At 50.6% G+C, this 25,082-nt stretch overlaps 1 protein-coding gene across 1 annotated transcript; it reads right to left on the reverse strand.

The window, feature by feature from the left end:
• On the reverse strand, nucleotides 1–19,053 carry PCBD1 (pterin-4 alpha-carbinolamine dehydratase 1). Its single transcript, XM_012762601.3, has 5 exons — nucleotides 19,048–19,053; nucleotides 4,510–4,569; nucleotides 2,034–2,165; nucleotides 1,389–1,469; nucleotides 1–529 (listed from the first exon to the last, which is right to left on the reverse strand). The coding sequence occupies exons 1-5, from the start codon at nucleotides 19,051–19,053 to the stop codon at nucleotides 431–433; spliced, it is 378 nt and encodes a 125-aa protein (XP_012618055.2). The 3' UTR covers nucleotides 1–430.
• Between the last annotated feature and the right edge of the window lie 6,029 nt (nucleotides 19,054–25,082).

Consider the following 25,082-nt stretch of genomic DNA (forward strand, 5'->3'; position numbering starts at 1 on the left):
CCAAGTGATACAGTAGTTTTATTTGATACATAAAAGCACATGTGTTTCTGTCACACAGGACGGGTTTACTTTAGGGTACCGATTTCTGAGGTAAAACTTTATTTCCCTCTCTATCACAGCTTCTTGGGAAATGAATTATCAAGTGAGCAAGACAGCCTACAAAGAAAAGCACTCCTGTTGCTGGGAAGTTACAAAGAAAGGGGAGAGCTTATTCAAATTAGCGTAACGTAACAGAACCCAATGACAGAGCGGCACAGGGAGAAGGTCTAAATTCCTGGTGTTGGCAGGGATGCCGGATCCTCTTCGCGCGTCGAGGACTCGCCCTCAACACAGGCAGCAGGGTCTCAGGGCCAAGGGCGCTCAGCTCCCTTCCTGGGTCCCCAGTGAAGTCACTCCTTTCCCTGAGCAATTCAAAGAGGAAGAGCAGGTTCTATGTCATGGTTGCTGCTACTTGTTCGATGAAGTGGGCCAGGTTTATGTCCCGTTCTGAGAGGCCTGCACACTCATGGGTGCTCAGAGTGATGTGGACCTGAAAGGAAACCAGAAATTCAGGGCCGTCTGATTCCACTGACTTCACTTAGGGGCAGGAGAGAGTCACTAGCTGTGGGGCCCAACCCTACCAGACCCCAGTAGTAACCGCCAGTCCTGTAATCTCTCCTGGGGACTCTTCCTGATATGCCTGGAACGACAGTGCAAAACTGTCTTTTACATCTCTCCTTTGTTGTCTTTCAAAAATAACAGTGACCTCAGCTATAGGGTAAAAATTTAACATCCCAATGTCAAGAGCAACCTAAAAGCTAAAGATGAAACTAAAAACCAATGCCAACTCCTAAATACTATCCATTAACAGATAGCCTCTTCCACCCTTAATGTTTTTATATAAACAGAATCCAGTAGAGCCCTTGGCAGATGGTAGGCATTTGATGATTATTTCTATTCATTCATCAGTCTGATAGGTTGGCTATACACAGGTATTCTTGGTTCAAGTTTACTACCTTTTCACTCTGCCATACCTCCAGAAAGATGAAAGCCATTGAGAGCTACTAACAATGAATAAGTATCCCTGACTTTCACAGCTTTTCCTTTCTTAGGTTTTGCCTCTTAATGTCTACTTAGTGTTTATGTTAATCACAAGTATCTCAGTGTTTTCATTTGCATTTCTGTAAGTTGTAGTGAGACATCATTTTCCAGTGGTATTCATGTTGATTCTAGGCCTGTGCAACCTTAATGAGAACAGGAATGAGATGAATGGAACAGACTGAGTGGCCAGGCAGCCTGTGGGTGGGGAGGGCCCACAGTGCAGTCCAGGAGAGAGGCCTTCAGAGTGAGTGGAGTTCTCAGGATTTGGACCAGGGCACAGCACGATAGAGTTGCAGGACACCACTCACCTTGTTGTATACGTTAAACCATTCTGGATGGTGGTCCAGTTTCTCAGCCTGCAGGGCCACTCTTGTCATGAACCCAAAAGCCTATTTAAGTGAAGTGAGACCCAGGTTAGTGTCGCGAGAGAAAGGAACTCCTGCACGCCTTTTAACGACCAGTTCCAGGGTGCGGAGGATCGACTAGCTGCATACAGGGAGACTGCTCCTGCTTTAGTCATTTCCCCCTTGACATCCTGCCACTGGCTCTCAGGCTTGAGTTAGAGGTTGTCCCTGCAGCAGGAAGAAAGTCCTGTTACTGGGATCACTAACAAGGCAGAAACACCACAACAGGCTTTTGGCCTTAGTGTTTTGGCTATGGAATGCCTTCCAGATGTATACCTGTTTCTTACCTGAACTGTGTCCTCTGAGGATTGTTTCTAGAAGTTCTAGGTAGGGAGAGCCCAAGACCCATCTCCCTACTCTGCAATCCCTGAGGATAATACTTTCCAAGTTATGCAAGAAAATTAATTTCCCCACTGGCGCAGTGCCCCCAAACTGATTTAGCATAGTTCTGAGAGTCTTGGATATCAGAGCATTAAGGGAGAGAACGAGTTCTAGACTGTGACACCATCAGCTCCAGTCTCAGCAAACTGCCCCACCCCAGTGCCATACCCTGTTGAAGTCTTTGAAATGGAACTGCTTGAAGATGGCATCACGGCCTTCCACCTCGTTCCACCCCACGGCTCTCAGGTTTGGCAGCAGCTGGTCCCTCTCCTCAGCACTCAGCCTGTGTGCTTTGCCAGCCTAGAAGACAGAAAAAACAGAGGCCCAAGGGCATGTCTCTCTACAGCTCAAAAGAGAAGCCTCCAGACCTGGGGGAGGGGACTCTAGCCACCCTCTCCTGGCTGCTCTGGATGTGGCTGACCATCAAAGGGCAGCAGTAGGCTGGGAGGTCTCAAGGTTGGGGCCCTGCCCAGGGGGAGGGGTCCAGGCCTGATCACTGATAGGTTCTCAGTGAACCTTGGGTTTTATAGGCAGAGAAAGAAAATCCCAAAGAAGTGCCATGCATATGACCGGCACTGAGCAGCACTGCTCCCCAACGCTGCCCCCAACGCCTTACATGCCCCTTCCAGAGCTTTCGTGTGTCCTGAAGAAACTGGCCTAGAGAGGGGAAACGACTTGGCCACTCTTCTCCCGCCCCTGTCCCTGGTCTGTGGCAGCACAGGCAGCATTCTCAAAGTGTGGTCTGTGGATCGACCTCCCTGGGGCCCGGCAGAGGAACCAGATTTAAAGCAAGCATCCAGGCCGTTCTTAGCCACACTGCAGGTGACAACCTCTGGCACTACCTCTTGGGGGGTACTCAGCCACACTCCCATGCAGCCTCTGGTCCCGAGCTGCCAGGCCCAGGGTTCTCAGGTTTTCCATCTTTTTTCTGTTCTCTTCTGGCTGTTTGGGAAGCCTGGGCCACAGAGCGCAGTCTCAAAAGTAAAAGTCCCAAAACTTGGCCAAGGACAACTGGCAAACCCAGTGCCCCATCCTACTTACCTATTGTGCAAGGTGCCCTCAAGGCAGCCCCGACTGGCACAACTTGGCTGTGAATGGAGTGTCAGCGAACACAAGGAAACAAGGAGGACCCAGGTCTAGGAGTTCAAGGGACCCCTCAGCTTCTAAAACAGCACCGCCCCAGGGCAGACGTGGACAGAGTGCCAAATTGAAAATTAGGTCCCAGGAGACAATGTGAGGGAGTTGAGTTAGCTTTTATGAGGCAGCCGGCTGACTGGGTGCCCGGGGTCGAGTCTGGGAGGCCCGGTTGAAGCTCGGGTCCCACCGTTTGCCAGCCAGGTGGCTGTACCTCTCTGGGCAGAACCTACAGCTCACAGATCATCACACCAATGGGACACTTTAGGAAACTGCATTGTTATCAAGCAAATATCATCTGCATTTAAAAAACACTTCCTGGGACAAGCAGGCTTGTGATGGGCCTTGCAGCATTTGGGGTAGCATTTGGCACAGTGGAAGCATGAAGGCGCTCTTAAAGCCTGTGCTTTCCTCCCTTCTAAAAACATGTGCTCTCTGCACTGACCAGGCTTGGCCCTCTGCTCCACTTCCCTGGATGGCTATAGAGCTGGCCAGAGCTGGCCGTGGTGATTTGCATCGTCTGCCCAACAGGCCCCTACTCCAGAGCTGGCCCTTTGCCAGCTGCCATGAGCCTGGTTCGGTATCCCCGGGCAACCAGAAGTCAGCCCTGCCACCAGAACCCGCTGTTTACTTCCTGGGATCTGAAAGGGGTGGGTGGGTACAGGTGAGCTTCTGGGAGGTTCCCCTTTCTTTGTAGAGTCTTCTGGAAACCCCCAAGTCGCACAGCCTGGGGCTGAAGTGACAAACCCTCTGAGCTCTGGTGACAGAGAGGGGGAAGGGACTGTGTGTGCTCAGTAAACAGATGGCCAGGCCCAGCCTCCTCTCCGAGAGTGCAGAGGGGTTACTGATTACCCAAGCCTGCATCCTTGGGGCCTGGGCGCCCCTCACAGCCATTCCCTCTCCCCCTCCCTCCCCAAGGCCACAGCCCGTCAAAACACCCTCCCAGTCCTGACTGCTTCTCAGGCCTCTGGGCCAGAAATGGTCTGTTTGGTAAAGCTTCGGGGCTTCCTAGCACAGCTGAGCAAAAGGCCTGAGACGCCCCCGGCGTTGGGGGAAGCTCAGCTCGGAGGAGGGGCGACCCTGGGCCACCACGCCCACACTGCGCGCCACGGGCCTCAAACCAGGCGCAGGGGCGCAGCACACCGCTTAGTTCCAGCCGGACTCTGCCCAGATGAGCGAGCGAACCGGCCGAGGACGCGCAGGAACACGCGAATTTAGTCTCTCCCTCGGCCTCACCTGCGCCCCAAATACAGAACACACAGCTGCGGGCCCCCCATGACGCGCCCGTGAGCCCCGTCCCCCGCGCAGGTCGCAGAGCGAGCACGGGCCGGGAATCAGGGGCAGCCCTGGCCTCCCGCCTCGCTGGGACGGGACTCGCCACCGCGGCCCTGCGGCCTCCCGCTCCGCCCCGCACCACCGGCGACAGGGAGCGGGCGGACACGGACTGCCCAGCCGGGGGTTCCGGAGGGACCCTGCGCTGGCGCTTCCCGCTCCCCGGCCCCGCACTCACCATGTCGCGGCACGGGCGGGCAGCAGGTGGCCGGGCGGGCAGCAGGTGGCCGGCCGAGAGGGCGAGCGCCCGCACAGGCTGCCTCCCGGGGGCGGGGCCGCGCTCGGGCCGCCCACCGGCTAATGACTCACTCCCCCGCCGGCCCCGCTGGCCCTGCTTCCTTCCAGCACTTTCCTGGCCGCGCAGGGCCAGCCTCCGTGCTTAGCAGAGCGGCCAAAGCGGAAAGTGCACGGGCTCCAAACGCGACTTCTGGGTTTAAATCGCCCGCCGCTTCCGAATGGCTGGCCCTGGGAGCGAGATTGCCTTTTTCTTTTTAAAAAACGTTTTTTTGGCCAAGCGCGGTGGCTCACGCCTGCAATCCTAGCTCTCTGGGAGGCCGAGGTGGGAGAGTCGCTTGAGGTCAGGAATTTTGAGACCTGCCGGAGCAAAAGCAATACTAGTCTCAACCAAAAATAGAAAAAAATTAGCTGGCTGTGGTGGTGCGCACCTATATAGTCCCCCCATAGGGGAGGCTGAGACAGGAGGACCGCGTGGGCCCAGGAGTTCGAGGCTGCAGTGAGCTGTGATGGCACCACTGCACTCTAGCCTGGGCAGTAGAGCCAGGCACTATCTCATAAAACAAAACGAATCACAACATTTTATTCGTATATAATTGAAAGTAAATTAAATTAAAAGTAAATTACACATATTTAAAATGTACAATTTGATAAGGTTTGACATGTTTCCCTCCTGAAACCATCACCACTCTCAAGATCATGAACATATCAGTCACCCCTAAAAGTTTCCTCCTGCCGTTTACTAATCCCTCCCCAACACCCCTCGCCAGACAACCATTGATCTGCTTCCAGTCACTATAGATTGGTTTGCATTTTTTAGAATTTTATGTAAATGAACCATACAGTATATGCCCTGCATAATTGTTTTAATGCTCATCCATGTTGTTGGATATATCGATAGTTCCTTTTCATGGCTAGGTAAAATTTATTTTATAGTATAATATTGTACGGGTATGGCACAATTTGTTTAGCAATTTACTGTTGATGGACATTGGGGTTGTTCCTAGTATTTATTGGCTGTTACAAATAAAGCTGCTCTAAATATTTGCCTGCAAGTCTTTGTATGGATACAAGCTTTCATTTTTCTTGAGTAAATACCTAGGAATGGAATGTCTGGGTCATGTGACAGGTGTGTGTTTATAACTTATTAGGAAACTGCCACATTGTTTCCCAAAGTGTTTGTATCATTTTATGTTCCCAGTAGCAGAGTATGAGAGTTCCAATTCTACATCCTCACCACCACTTGGTATAATCTTTTTAATTTTAGCTGTTCTAATTGGTGTGTGGTGCCTCACTGTGGTTTTAATTTGAGTTTCCTTAATGACCAATGATATGACATCTTTTCAGGTGCTTGCTTGCAACATGTAAGTCTTTAGTTAATTGTCTATTGGAATTTCTGGCCCATTAAAAATGTTGAATTATTTGTTTCCTTATTGAGTTTTGGGGTTTTTTTGTTCTGGATAAGAACATTATCAGATCTATGACTTGGAAATATTATCTTTGCATTCTTACAGGTTTTTTTTTTTTTCCCAAAGAGCAAGCATTCTGAATTTTGATGAAATCCAATTTATCAAATGTTTCTTTTCTGGATTGCTATTTTAGTGTTATATATATATATATATATATGTGCCTACACACACACACAAATCTTTACCTAACCCAAGATCACCAAGATATTCTTCTATATTTTATAGTTTTTGGTTTTACATTTAAGTCTATGATCTACTTTGAGTAAATTTTTTGTATGCTTCAAGTTAAGGATCCAAATTCACTTTTTGCATATATATATATATATATATATATATATATATATATATATATATAAAATTTTTCCCTTCTTCAATGAATTGCCTTTGTACCTTTGTAAAAAAAAAATCAGTTGGTTGTATGTGTGTGGGTTTATTTATGAGCCCCCTCTCTGTTCCATTGATCTGTTTGTCCATCTTAACACCAATACCACACTGCCTTGATTATTGTAGCTTTATAAGAAGTCTTAGAGCCAAGTAATAAAAGTCCTATAACATTTGAACATTTTTTCTATTAACTTTTATTTCTGTACTCCACTTTTATCCTTCGTCCCCTAATGGCAACATGTCTCTAACATGTTAATATGTGGTTTTGTTTGTATGTGATCTTGCAAAATGTATGCTGTTATTTCATTTATATGTATTTTCTAATTCGTGTAAATAGTGTTTTGTAAATGTATCATATTTCTCCATCTGTTTCTTACAAAGCAGAATAGTTGGTGCTAAGTTAAGATCTACTCATGTTGCTGTATGTATACTCAATCTGTAGCATCTATAATAACTGTTGCTTAGTATTCCATGATGAGAGTCCACCAGGGTTTCTTGTTCTACCCGTGATGGGCACTCAGGTTGCCCCCAGCTCCCTGCCCCTGCCACCACCACCTCCCAAGCACGTGAGCATGTGGACACACACACACACACACACACACACACAGACACACACACACTCTCAGAGCAAAACAAAGAATGATGTTGCAATGAACATCTCCAATAGCTCTCTGGATTGTGGGCAGTTTCCTAGGCAACTTAAATATATGCATACCCTATAAATCCCACAATTCCCCTCATGGGAATGTATCTCGAATTAGTTCCAGGTGTTGTCCAGAATGGCTCCACCAGTCCTCATTCTCGCCTGCACCGTGAGAATTCCTATTTCCATGTGCGCCTTACATATACACACTCACATTTAGCATTACCTGACTCTTTACTTTTTGTCAGGCTAATAGCTATAAAATGAGAGCTCACTGTTTTACTCTGCATTTTTTTCTGATGACTAATGATTTTGAATAGCTCTTCATATTCTCATTAGCATTTGGCGCTTACTGTTTGTGAATTGCTCTCTAATATCCTTTGCCAATTTTTTAGAATTTACAGTGCTCTCTTTTTTTAGTTGTGTTGTGGGTGTATATATCTAGATATTAATTGCTTGTGAGTTTTAGATACTGCAAATATCTCCCCCCGTTTTGCCATCTGCATACTAATTTCTTCCATGATGTCCTTTGTGGGCAGAAATCTTATATTTTGGTGTAGTAAGATTTATCTTTTTTTCCTCAGTCTTATAATTTTGTGCTTTTTGAAGATTTATCTGGTAAGTCCTCTCCAACCCCGACACAAAAATATTCTCCCTTTTCTTCTGTTAACTTTATAGTTAGATAGATTTAAGACTGAATGTGAAAGGTCTCTTTTTGTGTGTAGTGCTAATCGGGGTGTTAGCTCGTCTCCAAAGATAGCCCCCAATGAAGATTGACTCCCAATATTTGTGCCCTGTGTGGCTCTCTCCCATATTGAATCTGAGTTGGCCCTGTATGACCAACCGAATGTGGTTTAAATGTCACTGTGTAATTTCTAAGACTAGGTCAAAAGAATCTCTGGGCTTAGGCTAATCATCCGCCAGCTTCATGAGTGAGTCTTCTCGGATGTCCAGACCTGCCAAACCTTCAAATGACTTCAGCCCCAGCAGACATCTTCAATCCCATGTGACTTCAATCCCATGTGAGACCCCCAAGGAGACCAGTCACCCCACAGAACCATGAGAAATAATAATAATTTTTGTTTTAAGCCACCAAATGTTGGGGATGGTTGGTTCTGCAGCAAGAGATGGTGGGAACAGAAATTGGTGCTTGGAAGTGGAGTGTTGCCATTAGAACAACCTACGACAGGTAGCCTAAGGTTGGGAACAGGTGGTGGTCGAAGATGGGAGGAAGGATATAAGGGCAGCAAGGAGGATTTCCTCTTTCACTGTCAATGGAAAAGAAGACAAACTCTGTAAAATAATTTAAGGAGGTTTATTCTGAGGCAAATTTGAGGGCCATGGCCTGGAGCCACGCCCAGGAAGCCTTGAGCAAGTGGACTTGCTGTGGCTGGGTTATGTTTAGTTATGTTTCAAGGAGACAGAAATTATAGGTAAAGTCATAAATCAATACATGGAAGGCCTACACTGGTTTGGCCCAAAAAGGTGGAACATCTCAATGTGGGGGGCTTACAAGTCATCAGTGGGTTTAGGGATTAAGGCAGGGCATCTCGAAGTGGGGGCTTACAAGTCATCAGTGGGTTTAGGGATTAAGGCAGGACATCTCGAAGTGGGGGCTTACAAGACACAGGTGGATTTAGGGATTCTTTAGTTGACAATTGGCTGAAAGAGCTAGGCTTTGTCCAAAGGCTAGGAATCAGTGGAAAGAAATGCTTGAGTTAAGATAAGCGTTTTCTATCTTTTATGTGATGCTATACTGGAATCAGGTTGGGAAGAAACCACATCATAAAAACCTGTTTACTGAGATTTACCATTTGCAGGTGTGACTCACCAGGCCCCCTTAGAAAGGAATTTTCTGGGCAAAGAACAAGATCAGAGTTCAGTCCTCACCACCTGGGATGTAGACAGTGTTGCTCCCCCAGCTAACAATGAGAAGAGACTGTGTGTACTGCAAAGTCATCACTTGTCCTGAGCTCACCAAGGAGCCCAGGTCACAGGGCAAGCAAGTCGTCTGAATCCCAGGGGGCAGGACTCTCCAAGGAGAGACCGGGGTGCAGACTGGCTTGCTCGGGCATGTGGGAGGAAGGGGTGGCCTCCAGAAAAGTGGGTAAGAAGAAATCAGTTCAATTTTAACAGATTGTTGGAAGCCAGGTGTGGGCTGCCAGTCAGTCTGGGATGGCAGGGGGCCCAGACAAGGCGAGAGTTTCACACACTGGGTGCTGCTCTAGTGGGGCGTGGAGGCGAGTGGGGGGAGGGGGGATGGAGAAAGACCTCTCAGTGGGGGAGGGACCCAAGGGGATTACTACTGCTGCTGTGGGAAAAGCACCAAAGCCCGCCCTCTTGTCCTGACCCCTTGCTCAGTGGAGCAAAAGCCTTGAGCCACAAGGAGAAGCCAACAAACTCTGTCACTCCCAGGCAAAGATCCATGGCGGCTGCATTTCTGGTAGGAGGAAAATCCCCCTGGCCGTGGAGGAAGTGCAGGAAGCTGTTCTGGGCCCAGGTCCTGTACCAATACCATTCCAGGTCGGCTAGCTCTGGGGAAGGGCAGAAACTCTTCCACACGGGACCTGCCTCCGTGGGGGAGGCCAGGTGAGAAAGCTCTGTCACCCGGGACAGCAAGAGCCCACCCTCCCCTGCCCACCTGAACCCTGCAGTGGGTGGCAAGCGTGGCAGTCACCATTCGGAGAGGGGTAAGAGTGCGGGGGATATGTGGAGAGACACCCCCTTCCTGTGGGATCACGGGGACAATGGCAATTAACATCACCATGAGATAACACTGCACACTTCTAGAATGACCAGGAAAAAGGCTGACAGTCCCTCGTACTGCTGAGGGTGTGAAGGCACTGGAACTCTCCCACGTTGCTGGTGGATGTACAAAATGGTTCGGTCGATTTGGAAAACAATCTGGCGGCTTCTTATGAAGTTGAACATACACTGGTGTCTGAGCAGCCCCACTCCAAGAGAAATGAAAACACGCACACGCAAAAGCTGTGCTGATGGTCACGGCAGCTATGCTTGAAAACAATCCAAATATGCATCAACAGGTGAACGAATAAACAAATTGTGGTACATTCGTACATTGGAATATGACTCAGGGATATATAATAAAAAACGAACTGGTGAAAGCTTTGACAGCAGGGTTGGATCTCGAAAACATTATGCTGGGGTTGACAGCCACACTCAAAAGGCTACATACTGAATTATTCTTTTTATATGACATTCTGAAAAACACTAAACTGCATATAGGGAGAGAAAAGATTTCGAGGGGGCTGGAAGTTGGTGGGGGGGGTTGACTACAGAGAGCACAAGGGAAATTCTTGGGGCCATCACGATGTTCTATGTGCTGAGTGTGGTGTGGTCACGTGACTGGATGCCTTTGTCAGAAAGGATGAACATGTAAATTACATGTCAAACCTGACTTCAGAACGAAAACTAATCTGCGGTGTTAGATCTCAGGATAATTTTTACCGCTAGGGAGCGAGTGATAGGAAGTTAGGCTGGGAGCGGGTTTCTTGTGATGTGCTGTGTCTGGATCTGTCAACTGGTGACAATTCTTCAAACTGTACCCCTATGAATTGTGCACCGGTTTGTATGGATGTTGTATTTCAATACAAAGTTTTTTAAAAAGACAGTGAGGAAATTGTTATTGGGGAAAAAAAGAAGACTCAATAACAGGAGCACTGTCTCTGCAGTAACCTGGGTGACGGGAACGGTCCCTAGTGGACCCGTGCTAAGCTTTTAGCAGCCCCCGATAACATTGAGAAGAGAGAGAATGCAATGAGCTAAAAAATGAGCAATTCAGATTTTGAACAGAATTTAGGGGAAATATAGCAGGCCCAGGACAGTCTTCCCAGCTGGTGAAAGGTGCTCAAAGGAAGAAATGGCTTCATAGTGAAGATCAAGTCAAGGGCGAAGCTGTGTGACTCGGGGTAACAACCTCAGGCGGATCTGAGGCTCTGTCAGGTAAGCAGGTACTTTCAGGTGAGCAGTAGGGTTCCTAAGGATCCTTATGATGTGACTCTTAGCCCAACTTTGCCAGACAAGAGCCAAGTTGCTTAAAAATCTTAAGAACATTGTTATGTGCGCTTTGACGCTCAGCCCAAGGTAGAGGGGGGCCTACGTTGAAGAGATCTGTGGCTGCCATTTTTGTCTAATCAGAGTGAAGCTCAGTAAGATCTGTAGGAACCTCACAAAACTTTTAATGGAATCACATTGGTAAGAGCACTACAAATGGGAACTGAAAGGTGGATTCTAAATTCAAAACAAAAAGAGTCCACTGTACCTCCTGCCTTCTAGGAGGTAGGAATCGGGCCGAAAAAAGCTACTTTTCTTTAAACATGGACAAACCTTATCAAAAAGAAAAAAACGAGTCAGATTTGAGATATAAGAGCTCAGCTTTCTGAGCCAAGAGCTACTGAGCAGGCAGGTGGCCCCAAACTATGGTGAGTTGTATAATTATCTCCTTATATTTTACAATGAATAATAATAGCCATAAAATGCACAATAAATGTAATGCAATTTAATTGTCCTGAAACCCCTACCCCCAAACCCCTACCCCCACCCCACTCAGTCTGTGGAAAAATTGTCTTCCATGAAAAAAGTCCCTGGTGCCAAAGAGGTTGGGGACCACTGCTATAGCGAATCACTCCCAGGAAGCAGGACTGGGCTATAATCCAGGAACCGGCAACACGTGCCCCGCTGGATTTCAGAATTACTGTGGGCCAATAACTGCAGTGTGCCTCTTTCTCCTTCCCCTCTTTTGAACAAAAGTGGGTTTTTTTGTTTGTTTGTTTTTTTGCAGTTTTCCTATCCCTATTATTGTTTGTTGGGTTTGGGAGGGTTCAGAGGGAAGGTTTGAAATATAGCCAGCAGTAGCCCTGGGGGAAGTGAAAATGCCTTGTCATCTTCCAGCGGGAAATTTCACCTCCCTCGTGAGCCCTATTTGCCCCAGTGGGGTATGCTTTGACTCATGAGATGAACTAGCAAGCAGTCTGGGGCCCCATGTTGGGCCGAAGCACCCTCATCTCCTGTTTTGGTGCCTCTGTTTGTCAGGATGGGCTAGGTTATGCTGCAGCAACAAGTAACCCTAAAATCCCAGTGGCTCAACACAATAAAAGTTTCTTTCTTTCCCTTACAACATGTTCAACACGGGGTGACAGAGGGACTCAATCCATGACAGTCACACAGGAACATAGGCTGATGGAGGTTTTTATCTCTTATGATTCTATAATCACTGCAAAAGTGAGTGGCAATGTGGTAGGTTAGTACCAGCTCTAAAGTTTTAGCTCGCATGGCTGTGCCTAGCTTCAGAGGGAGTAGGGAAGTGCAGTTTACCATGTGCTTAGAAAGCAGAGTGGTGGAACTCTTTTTGATGAACGTCCATAGGGGCCACTGCCCTTGTAACGAAGTACCTGGCGAAGTTGGGTGCTGGTCCAAATGGAAAAAGAAGTTAGCCTCCATGCTGCACCACCTGGGACTGGTGTCAGTGCTATGTGAGGCTCCTGGGGTGTGGTCTGGTCTAGGGGAACTATTGTGGCCCCAGGGGACCACTGAGGCCCCCTAGTGGAGTCTAGAGGTTAGTAATCTCTGGACTCACTGGGGCCACCTCCTGAGCATCCCATTCTACCCCTAGAATTTTGTTCCTCTGTTAAAATGACTTAATAGTGACCTCTTCCAAGGAGCAGGGACAGATCCAGGATTTTGGATAAGTCTGATGTTTACACAATTTTGGAGTCCCTCTTTAAGAAAAAGAACACAAATAACAAAGATCCATTTAAATACAAAAGTAGATATTGATTTAGGAGGAGAAAGGAAGAAGTCACAGCAGATTGCCAATTTAAAAGAATTACCACAAACATCACAAAGCTCAGAAAAATGTAACAGTTTTCATTTCCTATCATTTTTGTTACATTTTGATGGCCTCTTCCTACAAGGGTGGTTTTCTGTTAGCGTTTTCTAGGAAGAGAATAGGATGATAAATTCTGACAACCATGCCAGAAGGAAGACTGATTATTTGTATCATTGATCGTGACCCCATGCACATATGTGCTTATCGGTTGGACCTGACAAAGAAAAGTTCTACTTGTGTAATAAAGAAAGAAAAAAAATGGTAGTGTATTTATAACTAAATATGTTATATTATTGAGAATGTTCCTACTAAGAGAGATCATCTATTTTGACTAGGTATGGATGAAAACAAAATAGTCTGCTTGCAAATATTACCTACCTGACGACTGGGAGCATTGCCCAGAGAGCAGATGCCGGCTCTGCACATATGGAACTTTTTCCTCCTCCGTTAGCACGTATTTTCCTGCCAGGGGCCGTGGGACATACACTAGAAGTGGGAATATTCCTGGAAGGCATTTCTATAACCAGGAGGGCTAGCAGTAATTTACATCGATGTGGTAGTGATGGGTAATCACATGAGCGTGTCCCTCTAAACCCAAATTAAATGCATGCTCAGCTCAGCTGGCCCCCAGCCAGATTCCCAAACACACCCAGCATCCCACCCAAACACAACCCCACAGGAGGCTGTGTGACATAGGGAAAGTCCAAGTGGAAGCCGCCAGGGGCCTACCCTATTGCACTTAAAATAGCTTACTTTTGCAAATTTTGCAAAAACATCTGAGCACAAGCTGGTTCCTGGATGAGTCCCATTCAAGTGAAGGGTGCTGAGGCTCAAGCTTTGTTTACTTCCCAGGAAACCCGCCTGCCAGGGAGCCCTCGTGGCTGAACCTACCCGATTCCTGATACCCTGTGCTCTCTTTCCTCAGCACTTCCTTTGCTTTCTTTCTCCCGTTCCTGAAGGGGGGAAAATGGTACATCTTTGAATCCCCCTGGTGTCTGGCATGCTGCCCTGTACTTAACACCTTCTCAGCAAATGCTCCCCAAATCCACGTTGGTGCGTTGCTTTTTTGACAGTGGAGATGGCTGTTCAGCCACATATATATATATATATAAACTACGTTCTCGAAATACCGTCTAACAACGACAACTTGGAGACTGTAACATTTATGCAGTACTAATCTTTTGCCAGGTCCTGGGCTAAGGATCTAAAACGTTTTTTAAAAGCTTTTTTCAAATTACAGTCGAAACATGTGCTGATAGCAAAAAACAAAACAAACAAAAAGAGTGGGAGCCATATGGTTGTTGTAAAGAGAAAGGTAAACCCCAACTTTGTCCACCCAGCTCTGTACCTGCCCAGGGTCACCATGCAGAGGTGGCCTCTGGAGGCGGCGTCTGCCCCCAAGTCTGGCTCCTCCACTTGCTTGGCTGGGGGATTTTGGGCACGTTACTTAACCCTTTGGAGCAACAGTTTCCTCAAATGGAGATAACACTAATAATAGCTGCCTTACAAGGATTACTGTGATGATTAAATGGGACATTCCATGTCCAGGCCTGGCATTGCCACTATATCCTTTCAACCCCGCCCTGAAGGACACTTCACAACCACGACTCTCTTTCTCCGCCTGGGGACGTTCTTGCCCATACGACGTGCTCTGCCCACCTCTAGACAGACTGCAAGTGGTAGCAGCTAACACCCCACCTCCATCAAGCACAGGACGGGGGTTGGTGGACACATGTCCACTCTCGTGCCCCTGGATCATTCGCTTGTACTTTCTCAGCTCTCCTCCCCCCTGCTGTCTTTTTTATTTTTCTTTCCTGAATTCAAGTTTGTCCTGAATTTCTGAATTCAAGTTTGTCTTATTGATTTGCAGGATAATAGCACCTTGTTTATTATCGGTATTGTAACTGTTTTCTCCAAATAATCATTTTTCGCTTAGCAACACAGAGAAATGTTTCATGTCTAGATAGTCAAATCTGTCTTACTTTTCCTTGATGGTTTCTGGATTTATGTCTTGCCTAGAAGGACTTCCTCACCCCAAGATGAACAAATCTCCATCTCTATTGCCTCCTAATACTTTTGCAGTTGGTAAAAAGTTGGTAAAAGACTTGTTCAGCACTCTGGAATTTACTTTTGGGCATTATGTGAGATTTAATAATAATAATAAGTCATTTTCCACGTGATAAACGATCATCCCACACTATTTCTGTAATACATCGGCCAGCCCATGCCTTCCCCTATGCTGTTTCTGTGATATGCTAATTTCCCGTAATCCCCGCCATAGCTCGGTTTGGGGTTCTTTGTTCTGTTCCTTTGATCCAGCAACTTCATCCTGTTTTAATTTCTCTAGCTTTATAGCGCGTTTGATATCTGGTAGGTCAAGTCGCATCTCATTTTTCTTCTTCTTCAAAATATTCTTGCCTGTTCTCGCTTGTTTACTCTTTCAGATGAGTTTTAAAATCAGCTTGTCAAGTTCTATAAACCTCCCTTTAGCATTCTGATTGGGAATGCATTGAATTTATAGATTTAATTTGGGAGGAATTGACATCTTCATATTATGGTCTTTCCATGCCGGAATGTGACAGATCACTCCATTTATTCAGGCCTTCTTTATGCCCTTCAGTAAAGTTTTATTGTGTTCTGACGGGACGAGGACTTCTCTCGTTACGTTTGTTCTTGGATATTTTATGGACTGGGTGGCCATCGTGCACGGGATGTTTTTTTCATTGCATTTCTAATGGGTGTGGGTTTTCTTGTCTCCCATCTCTGTGCTGATGAACCCTCTATTTAGTTCTGATATTTGCCGGTGGATTAGAGGAACTCTGAACCTATCACACCTGTCCCGCAGGGATGGGCCCCCTGAAGAGCAGAGAGCTCCATTGTCCCTGGATGGCCACTGCTGAATCCCGTGGCCCTGTTGGGTTGCTGCAGGGACTGCTGCATGGGCCAGAGATGTGACCCGTTGACAGTTAGATCCATTCCAATCCTAGCTTCTGTGAGTTCATAGTTCTGGTCCCTGTGTCTGTTTTCATGCACCGTCTCCCCAGTTACACATGAATCAAGGGCACGTTCCCTGTCCTCCCTCCCTCCTTCCTTTCCTTCCTCAACTGTACTTCGATTTGCACATGCCAAGCGCCACGACAGGTGTCGGGGAGACGGGCAAGGCGAGGTTGCCATGATAATTGCACATACAAATGCTTCACACCCTGCTACTAAGAAGAGTAGAGGGAAATTTTTTTAAAAAAGTGCTCACACCCTTGGGATGCAGACAGCGTTACTTGCTATTCTCAAATTAGAATGTGGTAGGGCCCCCCACCCCACCACAACTGACTTGAAATACAGTCTACGCTTGGAGGCTTCTCCCATCCCCCTCCCCTGCCTCCCTAGACAGTCCATGAACCCCAGTGGCTCACCCAGCCCCAGAGGAGGACTTCCACTGTCCAGGAGCCAAGAGCTCTGCCACCTCCTCTCCCTGGCTGCCGTCCTGGCCTTTGACGCAGAAGGTATCCCTGTGGGGTCCTGGCCGTCCGTCTACTGTCCTGCTGCTGCCCAGGGAAGGTTTTCCCAGGCTTCTTCTGTGAGGGTGCCCCAAGGAGGGCCCCTTCCCCTGGATAGCCAAGGCTGCTCCTCAGGGGCACGCTCTGCAGTTCTTCTCCCAGGGCGTGTGGCCTCAGAGCCTGTGGGCAAGGACAGCAGGGTCAGGCCCCTTCCTGGTGCACCTCAAACCGCCACCTCTGGTCCACCTCCTAGGCCCACAGAGCCACCCAGGCTGCTCCCCTCCCCTCCCCCCAGCGCCAGTGCCTTCCCGCCCACCCCTCATGGGGACCGTGCTTGTCTATCAGAAGGGTCTACAGCAGTGGCTCATGATCAGGGTGGCAGTGGATTTTTGTCCCCCAGGGGATGTTGGCAATACTTGGAGATATTTTTGATTGTCACAACTGGGGTCATCTAGTGGGTCCCAACCACGGATGTGATAAAAATCCTACAGTGCACGGAACAGCCCCTCACAAGCAAGAGCTATCCAGCCCCCAATATCAGGAGTTCTGGGGGTGAGAAACCCTGGTCTTCTATACCGCTATCCAACAGAGATATTATATAATGTAATATGCATAATTATGTAATATACAGCAACGACAAATGCTAGGTGCTATGTATGTAAGTTTAAATTTTCTAATAGCTGCATTTTAAAAAAGTAAAAAGAAACATATGAAATTATGTTTCATTTAGTGTATTTTATTTAAACCCAATATATCCAAAATGTTATCACTTCAACATGTAATCAATATAAAATTGAGCTGCATTACATTGTTTTTTTAGAGAAGAGGTATTGATACATTGTCCAGGTTGGACTCGAATTTCTGAGCTCAAGCAATCCTCCTGCCTCAGCCCCCTGAGTAGCTGGGATTACAGGCTTTATTTGTTTTTTCATGCTAAGTTTTCAGGATTTACTATGTATCTCATACTTACGGTGCAACTCAATTTAGACACTTATGTTTTCCTCAGAAACACTTGATCTATATTTAGGTTCCATAAAATTTATGGTTGAAAATGTAAATTCACATACCTAAGTTGTTTGGACATCAATGTTTAAACATAAGTTAAAGCTAATCAAAATTAAATAAAATATCAAGTTAAATTCCTCCATCACAAGGCCATATATCAAGTGCTCAGTGGCTACTGGTGACTAGCGGCCACCATAGCGGACAGCACAGATCTATAATGGAAGGTGCTAGTGTCTTCCTTAGGGAGGCAGAAACCACCACGCCTTCCTTTCTGATGAGCCGCCCGCCCGCCCAGGGGCAGAGGGAGCTTTGGCAGTCATGGCAGAAACTCAACGCACAAGTTCAGTTCTTAAAGGGGCACTGCCACGCTGAGACCAGTGTCTCCTCTCAGGGACCTCCAGATCTAGGGAAGGAGATGGTCACACAAACACTACAGGTGACAAGTGGTCTAACAGAGGGCATGTGGCCAGGCTGTAGTGGAGTGACACAGAGTAACTGGACATGTGGGTGACAGTGAAGGGCTCACGTTGGAGAGACGTTGGGGATAAGCTTGAATATTCACTAGGAGCTGGCTGGGCAGGGCTGGGGTGTGTGTGTGTGTGTGTGTGTGTGTGTGTGTGTTAGTGCGTGTATAGGGCACAGGTACTCAAGCAGGGAAGGTGGCCCGAGCAAAGGCCAGCCAGCAGTCTGCAAGGCTGTGGCATGTAAGGCAGATCCTTGGAGGATTGGAGGATTCGCAGAGGCAGATGGTGACAGGCTCTGCATGTCTCTGCAGAGTGCAGCCCCCCTGCAGCCCAGTTCTGAGTTCTGCTCCATGAAGTGGACTTGGACTTGGGTGTTCCAGCTTTGCTTCCAGCCATCCTTGCAATAATTCTTTCTACCAACAGGGGGCAGGGCGACCTCAGGAAACAAAACCCATATGGGACTCAGGCAGCCAAGGTTAAGTCCTGAGTTTGGCGAGATCTTTCAATCCTCAGTGGACATCTACTGAGCTTTGTGCCCGGTGCTGGGGCCTGGGTGCACCAAGATGAGCTCCATCCTTTGCAGCCTGTGTCCCCAGGGTCCCAGGCCACAGGAATTTTTGGGACTCCCAGGAGGTAGTGGGTAGTTCTGTCAGCGGGGAGGCCAGGGGAGAACCCCGGCCAGCTTCCTGGAGGAGGTGATTCTAGAGCTGAACCAAGAGGCTAAGTTTCCCTCTTGGCTAGCAGGGTTGTGAGTGTGCCACTCCAGGGGGTGGTTGCTGGCCGTCGTCCTGGATCCTGGCATGCAGGGTACCAGGGGGTGACGGGCCACGGCCCACAGAGGGACCCATGGCCAAGCCAAGGCACTCCACTCTGGTGCAGTAGCGAGAATCAGACGGAATTTTATTTTTAAAAAACAAAAAACTCTTTTTATTATGAAAACTTTCTTTTTTTCTTTTCTTTTTTCTTTCTTTTTCCTTTTTTTGAGATAGTGTCTCACTCTGTTGCCCATCTAGAGCACAGTGACATCATCATAGCTCACTGCAGCCTCAAACTCCTGACCTCAAGCAATCCTCCCACCTCGGCCTCCCAGAGTGCTGGGTTATGGGAGTGAGCCACTGAGCCCGGCCGAAAACTTTCGAGTATGCACCAAACTACAGAGAAGGGTTCATGGCCTCCCCCATGTACCCATCACCTAGCACCACCAATGCCTACATTCTACCATTTTTTTCATCCATTCTCCCTCTAAATTATAAAAAACTCTTTATTATAGAAAATTCTGAACAGCCAAGAGTGGGGAGGCTAGTCTAATGATCCCCACAGACCCCTGCTGAGCTCAAGAATGAACAGTGAGCCAGGCTTGTGTGGGCTCTAGCCCTCCCCACTCCTCCCCAGCCCTGGATTATTTTGAAGCAAATCACGGATCATTTTATATATAAATACTTTGGAATGTACTTCTCAAAGTGAGAGACTCTTTAAAGAAACATAATCGTACTACCAGGATCCCACCCGAGCAAGGCGAGCAGTCACTCTTCCACCCCACCCCTCCACCAGCACTGTCGGGTTTTCCAGCCCAGGAGTGGTCAGGACGGGAGAGGCACTGTAGGAAGACCACCTGGTGGCGTGTGGCAGGGAGGCATCGGTAGAAGGGGCTGGCGCAGGGCACCGGCTGGGGCACTGCAATGAGAGGCAGCGAGGAGGACTCGCTCTTGGCCATGCAAAGCCGTGGAGGCAGTGCTGTGGCAACCTTACTGAGTACCAGCCACCCTGCTCGCGGTGGGTGTCCTCCCCCATCCTCACTGATGTCCCACGAGGGAGGTTCTGCTACCTCCCCGTTTACAGATGAGGAGGATGTGGCTCCGAGAGACAGGACTGCTCAGGGCGATGCAGCGGGAACTGCAGGGCCAAGATGCAGAGCTGAGGTTCAAACTCAGCCCAAGTGGTCCCAAAGCTCCGCCTCCCTGCAGCCCCAGAGCGCAGAATGGGCAGGGCCGGGGCAGGGTGGTTAAGGAAGCAGCTCCCACAGGTCCAGGCGCCCGCTTAGCTCTGGGGTGAAGGAGAGGGCCGTCCCCTCCTGTTCCTCTTTGCCACCAGGGAGACTCCATGGGTGCCCAGTGGGGGGAGAGGTGGTGGTGGCCGGCAGGGGACCCCATTCCCAGCCCACAGCTAGTAACACACCAGGGATTCCAACCAGCTCTCAGTGGCGGGCCCTCAGTGTCCCCGGCTGCCTCCCTGCCTTTTCCCTTTCTGGTCCCCATCCAAGGCCCTGCCCATGCCAGGCTCAAGGCAGGGACCTGCGGGATCCTGCCGGGTTCCCCACGCACCGGCCCGTCCCCACTCTCCGTGTGAGTCAGGGAGCAGAGGGTGGCTGTCCCCTCACAGGTGCCTGCCTCGGGGGCAGAGAACACGGGCTCAGGCACGCCACTCGGGGGGTTCTGAGCTCAGAGCCCGACTCAGCGTGGGCTGACCAGGCGCTCTTGCTCCATGCTCTAAAGCTTCTGTTACCATGCTCCTCAGAGTAAGGTCTCGCCCCCCCCCCCCCCCCGCGCTGCACCTCCCTTCCCACTGCCCCACGAAATCCCGCATCTGCCATCAGGTGGGTGGCAGAGGGCTGGCCAGTTCTGGGCACGGCTGGACTGGGTGGAGCGTCCCTCTCCCGACCCGGGCTTCCGCTGGGGCTGCTCCAGCCTCCGGGGGAGGGGGCGGGGTTTCCAGCAGTGGGAGGGTGGCAGTTGGGAGCAGTGAGTGGACAACCTCCTGCTTGCCCAGATTACAGACCCGGAGACAGGCGTGGTGGGAGCCTTCTGGGCCCAGAGCCGGTAACTCCCCAGAGGAGGCTCAGGCCCTTTCTGGGCCTCAGTTTTTCCATCTGCAGTACGAGGCTGTACCTGGTCATGGAGCGGTTATGAAGCTCCAGGAAAGCATTTCTGTGCAAGTCATTTGCAAACTCTGAAGTGCTGTGCCTGGTGATAGGATAGGAGGCAACTTCATCCCCCCACTGCTTCCTGGCCTTTGGACTGAGACCATGTCCACTGCTCCATCCTACCAGGGCCCTAGAGCCGCCTCTCGCCTGCAGCCCTGCATGCCCCAGGAGCACATTTTGGAGGGGAGTCTTGGGGTGACCCCCACATTGGCCCCTTTCCTCATCTGTCTTGATCACCAGTCACTTCTGCCCCCTGCAGCCCCTGCCCACGGGACAGTTCCCGTTAATCTCCAGCCTTGCCCACCTTCTACCTCCCCTGCGCCCGGGCCCCTGCCTCCCGCCTCCTTAACCCGGGGCTTTGACTGGGCGCTCTCCGCTCTGGCGAGGGGGGCAGCCCTCCCCATCCGAGGCCCCCCAAGGCACCCAAGGAGAACTCTGGGTCCAGTGGCCTGGAAGGAAGATGGACAGGGCCTAATTGGTCTCTCTGTGTGGCCGGGTGGTCCCTGAGGACGCACGGCGATCGATGCGCATCGATGTCTGAGTCAGACACCTGCGGACCTCGAACCAGCCCAAACTGCAAGCACTGCTCCCACGGGGGAGACAGGGAATCATGGCCATCCTGGGGCCAGAAGGGACATTAGGGACATTCCCTTATTCCATAGATGAGGAGACAGACGACCAGAGGATGAAGGACTTATCCAAGGTCACTGTCAGCAGGTGGAGAAGTGGGCTCCAGCCCAGGTGTTCTGCTTCCCTCCCCTTCCCGCGCCCCCCGCCTGCCTGGGTCCTGCCGCCCAGACAGATGAGGCGCCGGCCAGGGGCTCCCCGGCCCTGAGATGCCCGGAGGGGCTCTGCTGGGCTGGACATGGCTGGCAGACCCCGGCCCACAGAGACCTCGATGACCTGGGAACCAGAGGGAAGTTTAGGGCTCCCCTTGGCCAGCCCCATCCTCAGGTGGCCCCGTCCTCAAGGCAGGGACCTGTGGGATCCTGCCGGGTTCCGCACTCACTCTCCATGTGAGTGGGGGAGCAGCAGGTGGCTGTCCCACCTCTATTGCCTCCCATTGGAGGAACAGAGGCACAGGCACCCGTTCCTCCTCTCTCCTCCTTCAGAACCACCTCTGGGCGAAGGGAGGGAGACGGCCACCCGGCTGCCCCTGGAAGGGGGATTCCAGACGGAGTGGCCCCAGCTCTGCCCTGCTGCCCCCCACAAGAAGGCAAACAGGACAAGATCTTCCTCCCTCCTGTAGGTACGGGCCCACCTCCGTGCTTCTCCTGGAGCCCCCCCCCCCTCCAACTCAGCTGCCGGGCAGGCTGCCCTGGCTAAAGCCCTGGATAGGGAGGCGCAGCTGCTGCCCTTGTTAGAGCACTGCACGGGGAGCCCAGAAACCTGGATTCGAGTCCTCAACCTTCCTGTTGCTGTGTGATCTTCCGTAAGTCACTTCATGTCTCTGAGTCCGCACGATGGTAACAATTCCACCAGCCCTGCCTTGATCAATGAAGTCCAATCTGGAAAAAACCCTGGACAAGTACAAGGGGCAGGCCTGTCCTGAGATGGGCCAGACATGGGCTGAGAGAACCACAATGAGCGTCCACAAGGTGGGTCCTTCCTGGGCCCCAGAATACCGATCCCAGCACGTTGCTGATTTGCTGTGTGGCCCTAAGGAAGTGGCCTACCCTTTCTGGGCTTTGTGAAAGCATGGAGATAAATGTTTCTCTACGCCGTGGTATCGACCTCCTGGCAACAAGGGGAAGCTAAATGCAGAAGAGCTGTAAGGGCCTTGGAAGACAGGCCACCTATAAACGCAAGAGATTATTAACAACATCCAATAATCGTGCTGTCTGCTGACAGAAGTAATGGCGCCCGGCGCTGGGCAGGGAGAGCAGTGCTGTCAGCGTGGCGGCGGCTCCTAGCTGGTTTTCCTCTCGGGCTCATTACCCTCCGTGCTTGTTTATGTGGGGCTTCGCCTCTGCAAACCAACCGCCAATTAGTTCCTCCGCGGGCGTGCCCAGGAGGTGGCAGGAAGGGCACGGGGTGACAGAAGCTGCAGCCCCATGGAGGGGGGTCTGGCTCGGCCGCAGGGGAGGGACGGGCAGGGCTGGGAACGGAAGGTTCTCCCGGTTCTCAGTGCCCACTTCTGCCGCTGCCCTGAGCATCTGGGTAGACAGTGTTCCCTCTCTGGGCCTCAGTTTCCCCACCAAAGCTGCCAGTGCAGGAAGGCGTTGAGGAGTTATGGGTTGTGTGTCCCCGGGTCACCTCCTGACTTGCCCAGCCACCCTTTCCTCTCTGTCCTTGTGGATGCTTGGCGTTGGCACAGGGAGGTCGCCTGTAACTCCCAGCCTGGGGAATCCCACGGGTGTCTTCTCTGTGGCCGAGTCCTCGTGGCAGCTCCCGGAGCCCGGGAGTCGGCGGCATGCTGTGCAGCTCTCTGAGCCTCCACTTCCTCGTCTGTAGGGTGGGGCTGTGGTTCCCGCCCTGCCAGGCCGGGGTGCCAGGTCCTGGGTGCAGGGAGCCGTCCTCGTCCTGCAGGGGGGGCCCCCGCAGGGCCTGGCTGGGCTGCAGGACGGTCCTCAGCCCGCAGCTGGCGGGCGTGTGGCGGGTGGGCCCCGCCTAGGTGGGAGAGACCAAGGCTCTGCCGCTGTTGTCTTTCATGCACGCGGGGCCTGCGGGGACTTTTCTCCCGTCCCGGCTCCTTTGCTGGCTCTCTCTTTAGACGACTGCTCTCATTCTGTCTCCCTTTCACCGCACAGCCTATTTTTAACTTTCGGCTTTGGGGGAGGTGGAGGAAGGGCAGCCGAGCAGTGTTTTTCCTTCCGTCCTCTTTCTTGCTCTCATGTCTTTCCGCAGTCCTCCTCGGGGTCCTCCCTGGCCCTCCCATCTGGCCTGTCTCCTCCCCCGTGCTCTCTCCCTCCCTCTGCCTCTGGGCTCTTCTGTCCTTGCCCTAAGTGCTGGTTCTTGCCACATCACTCTTGACCGCTAATGGCAGCCGACACTGGTGACCACTCCCTCCTTCTGGAAGCCTGAGCTCTTTTTGGTGTCCGCGCCCTGCTAGGCATGCATGTGCGTGCTGCCCCAGCCCTCCCATTAGCTGCTGGGTGAAGCGGGCAGCTGTGGGTGCCTGTCCAGTGGCCGCCCTTCCACCTTCTTTGCCTACCCTCAACCCCCTGCCCGCCCGCCCACCCGGCCTCAGGCCCTGTTGTTGGGGTGAGGCTGATCCACCCCCTGGATTCAGAGATGCCCTGTGACCAGGCCTGGCCTGCGGGAGCCCAGCCTAGGATTTTGCTGAGAAGGAAAAGTGGTCTTCCCTCTTGGCTGTGTGGTAGGATGTCAGCTCGGGGCTGTCCAGGCGTCTTGACCACCGCAGGGGGACCCGGCCCAAGGAAGAAAAGAGAGCCGATGGATGGAAGGAGGAGAGGTTCCCAAGCTCTAGACTGAACACCTGGATCCAGTTGTTCCTGATTTTGATGTTTCAGTCACGTGCACTGATATTTTTTTTCCTTAAGCCATTTGGAGTTCATTGTTTGGCACTAGTAACTGCAAGAGTCCTGACTTGCCCATTAGGGTTCAAGCCGGCTTCTCTTCCCAGTCCATCCTCTGCCCCACAGCCCTGCCCTGCCCCACAGCTCCTCCTTTCCTGTGGCTGAGAATGCCCAAATCCCCAGCCCAGCTGCACTCCCGGACTTCTGCCCTGCATTAGCACCTGCCCCAGACACTTCTGGTGGGATGCCTTGTGGAGGCGCTGCAAATGCAATCTGTCCCAAATTATACTCATCTTCTGCCCTTTGTCTTCCAGAGTTTTCTGACTCGGGGATTAGCAATCATTGTATTCTGTCCATCCATCCATCTACCTTCCCATTCATCCACATATCCATCCAGCCACCCATCCATCCACCATCCGCATACCCAGCCCATCCATCCATCCATCTACCCACCCATCCATCCATCCATCCACAAACCCATCCATCCATCCATCTACCCACCCATTCATCATCTCCTGCTTCTCCTAACAGCAACAACTATGACAATAACAACAGCCTGTTTATTGAGGGCTTACTTGATGCCAGGTACCATCCTAACCAATTTACACATACCAACTCATGTAACCCCCAAACCAACTTGTGCAGCAGGTAGTGTCATTATCCTTGTCTCAGAGGCGAGGAGACTGAGGCACACAAGGGATGAGTAACTCTCAGGCAGTAAGTGCACAGCCAGGAGTCCTCGTTGCTCAAGCCAGAGACCTGGGAATTGTCCTCCTGTCCCCACTCTTCCTAGTCAGTCGGTCCCCACATC

The sequence above is a fragment of the Microcebus murinus genome, chromosome 14 (genome assembly GCF_040939455.1).
Source record: "Microcebus murinus isolate Inina chromosome 14, M.murinus_Inina_mat1.0, whole genome shotgun sequence".
In the NCBI taxonomy this organism is placed as follows: Eukaryota; Metazoa; Chordata; class Mammalia; order Primates; family Cheirogaleidae; genus Microcebus; species Microcebus murinus.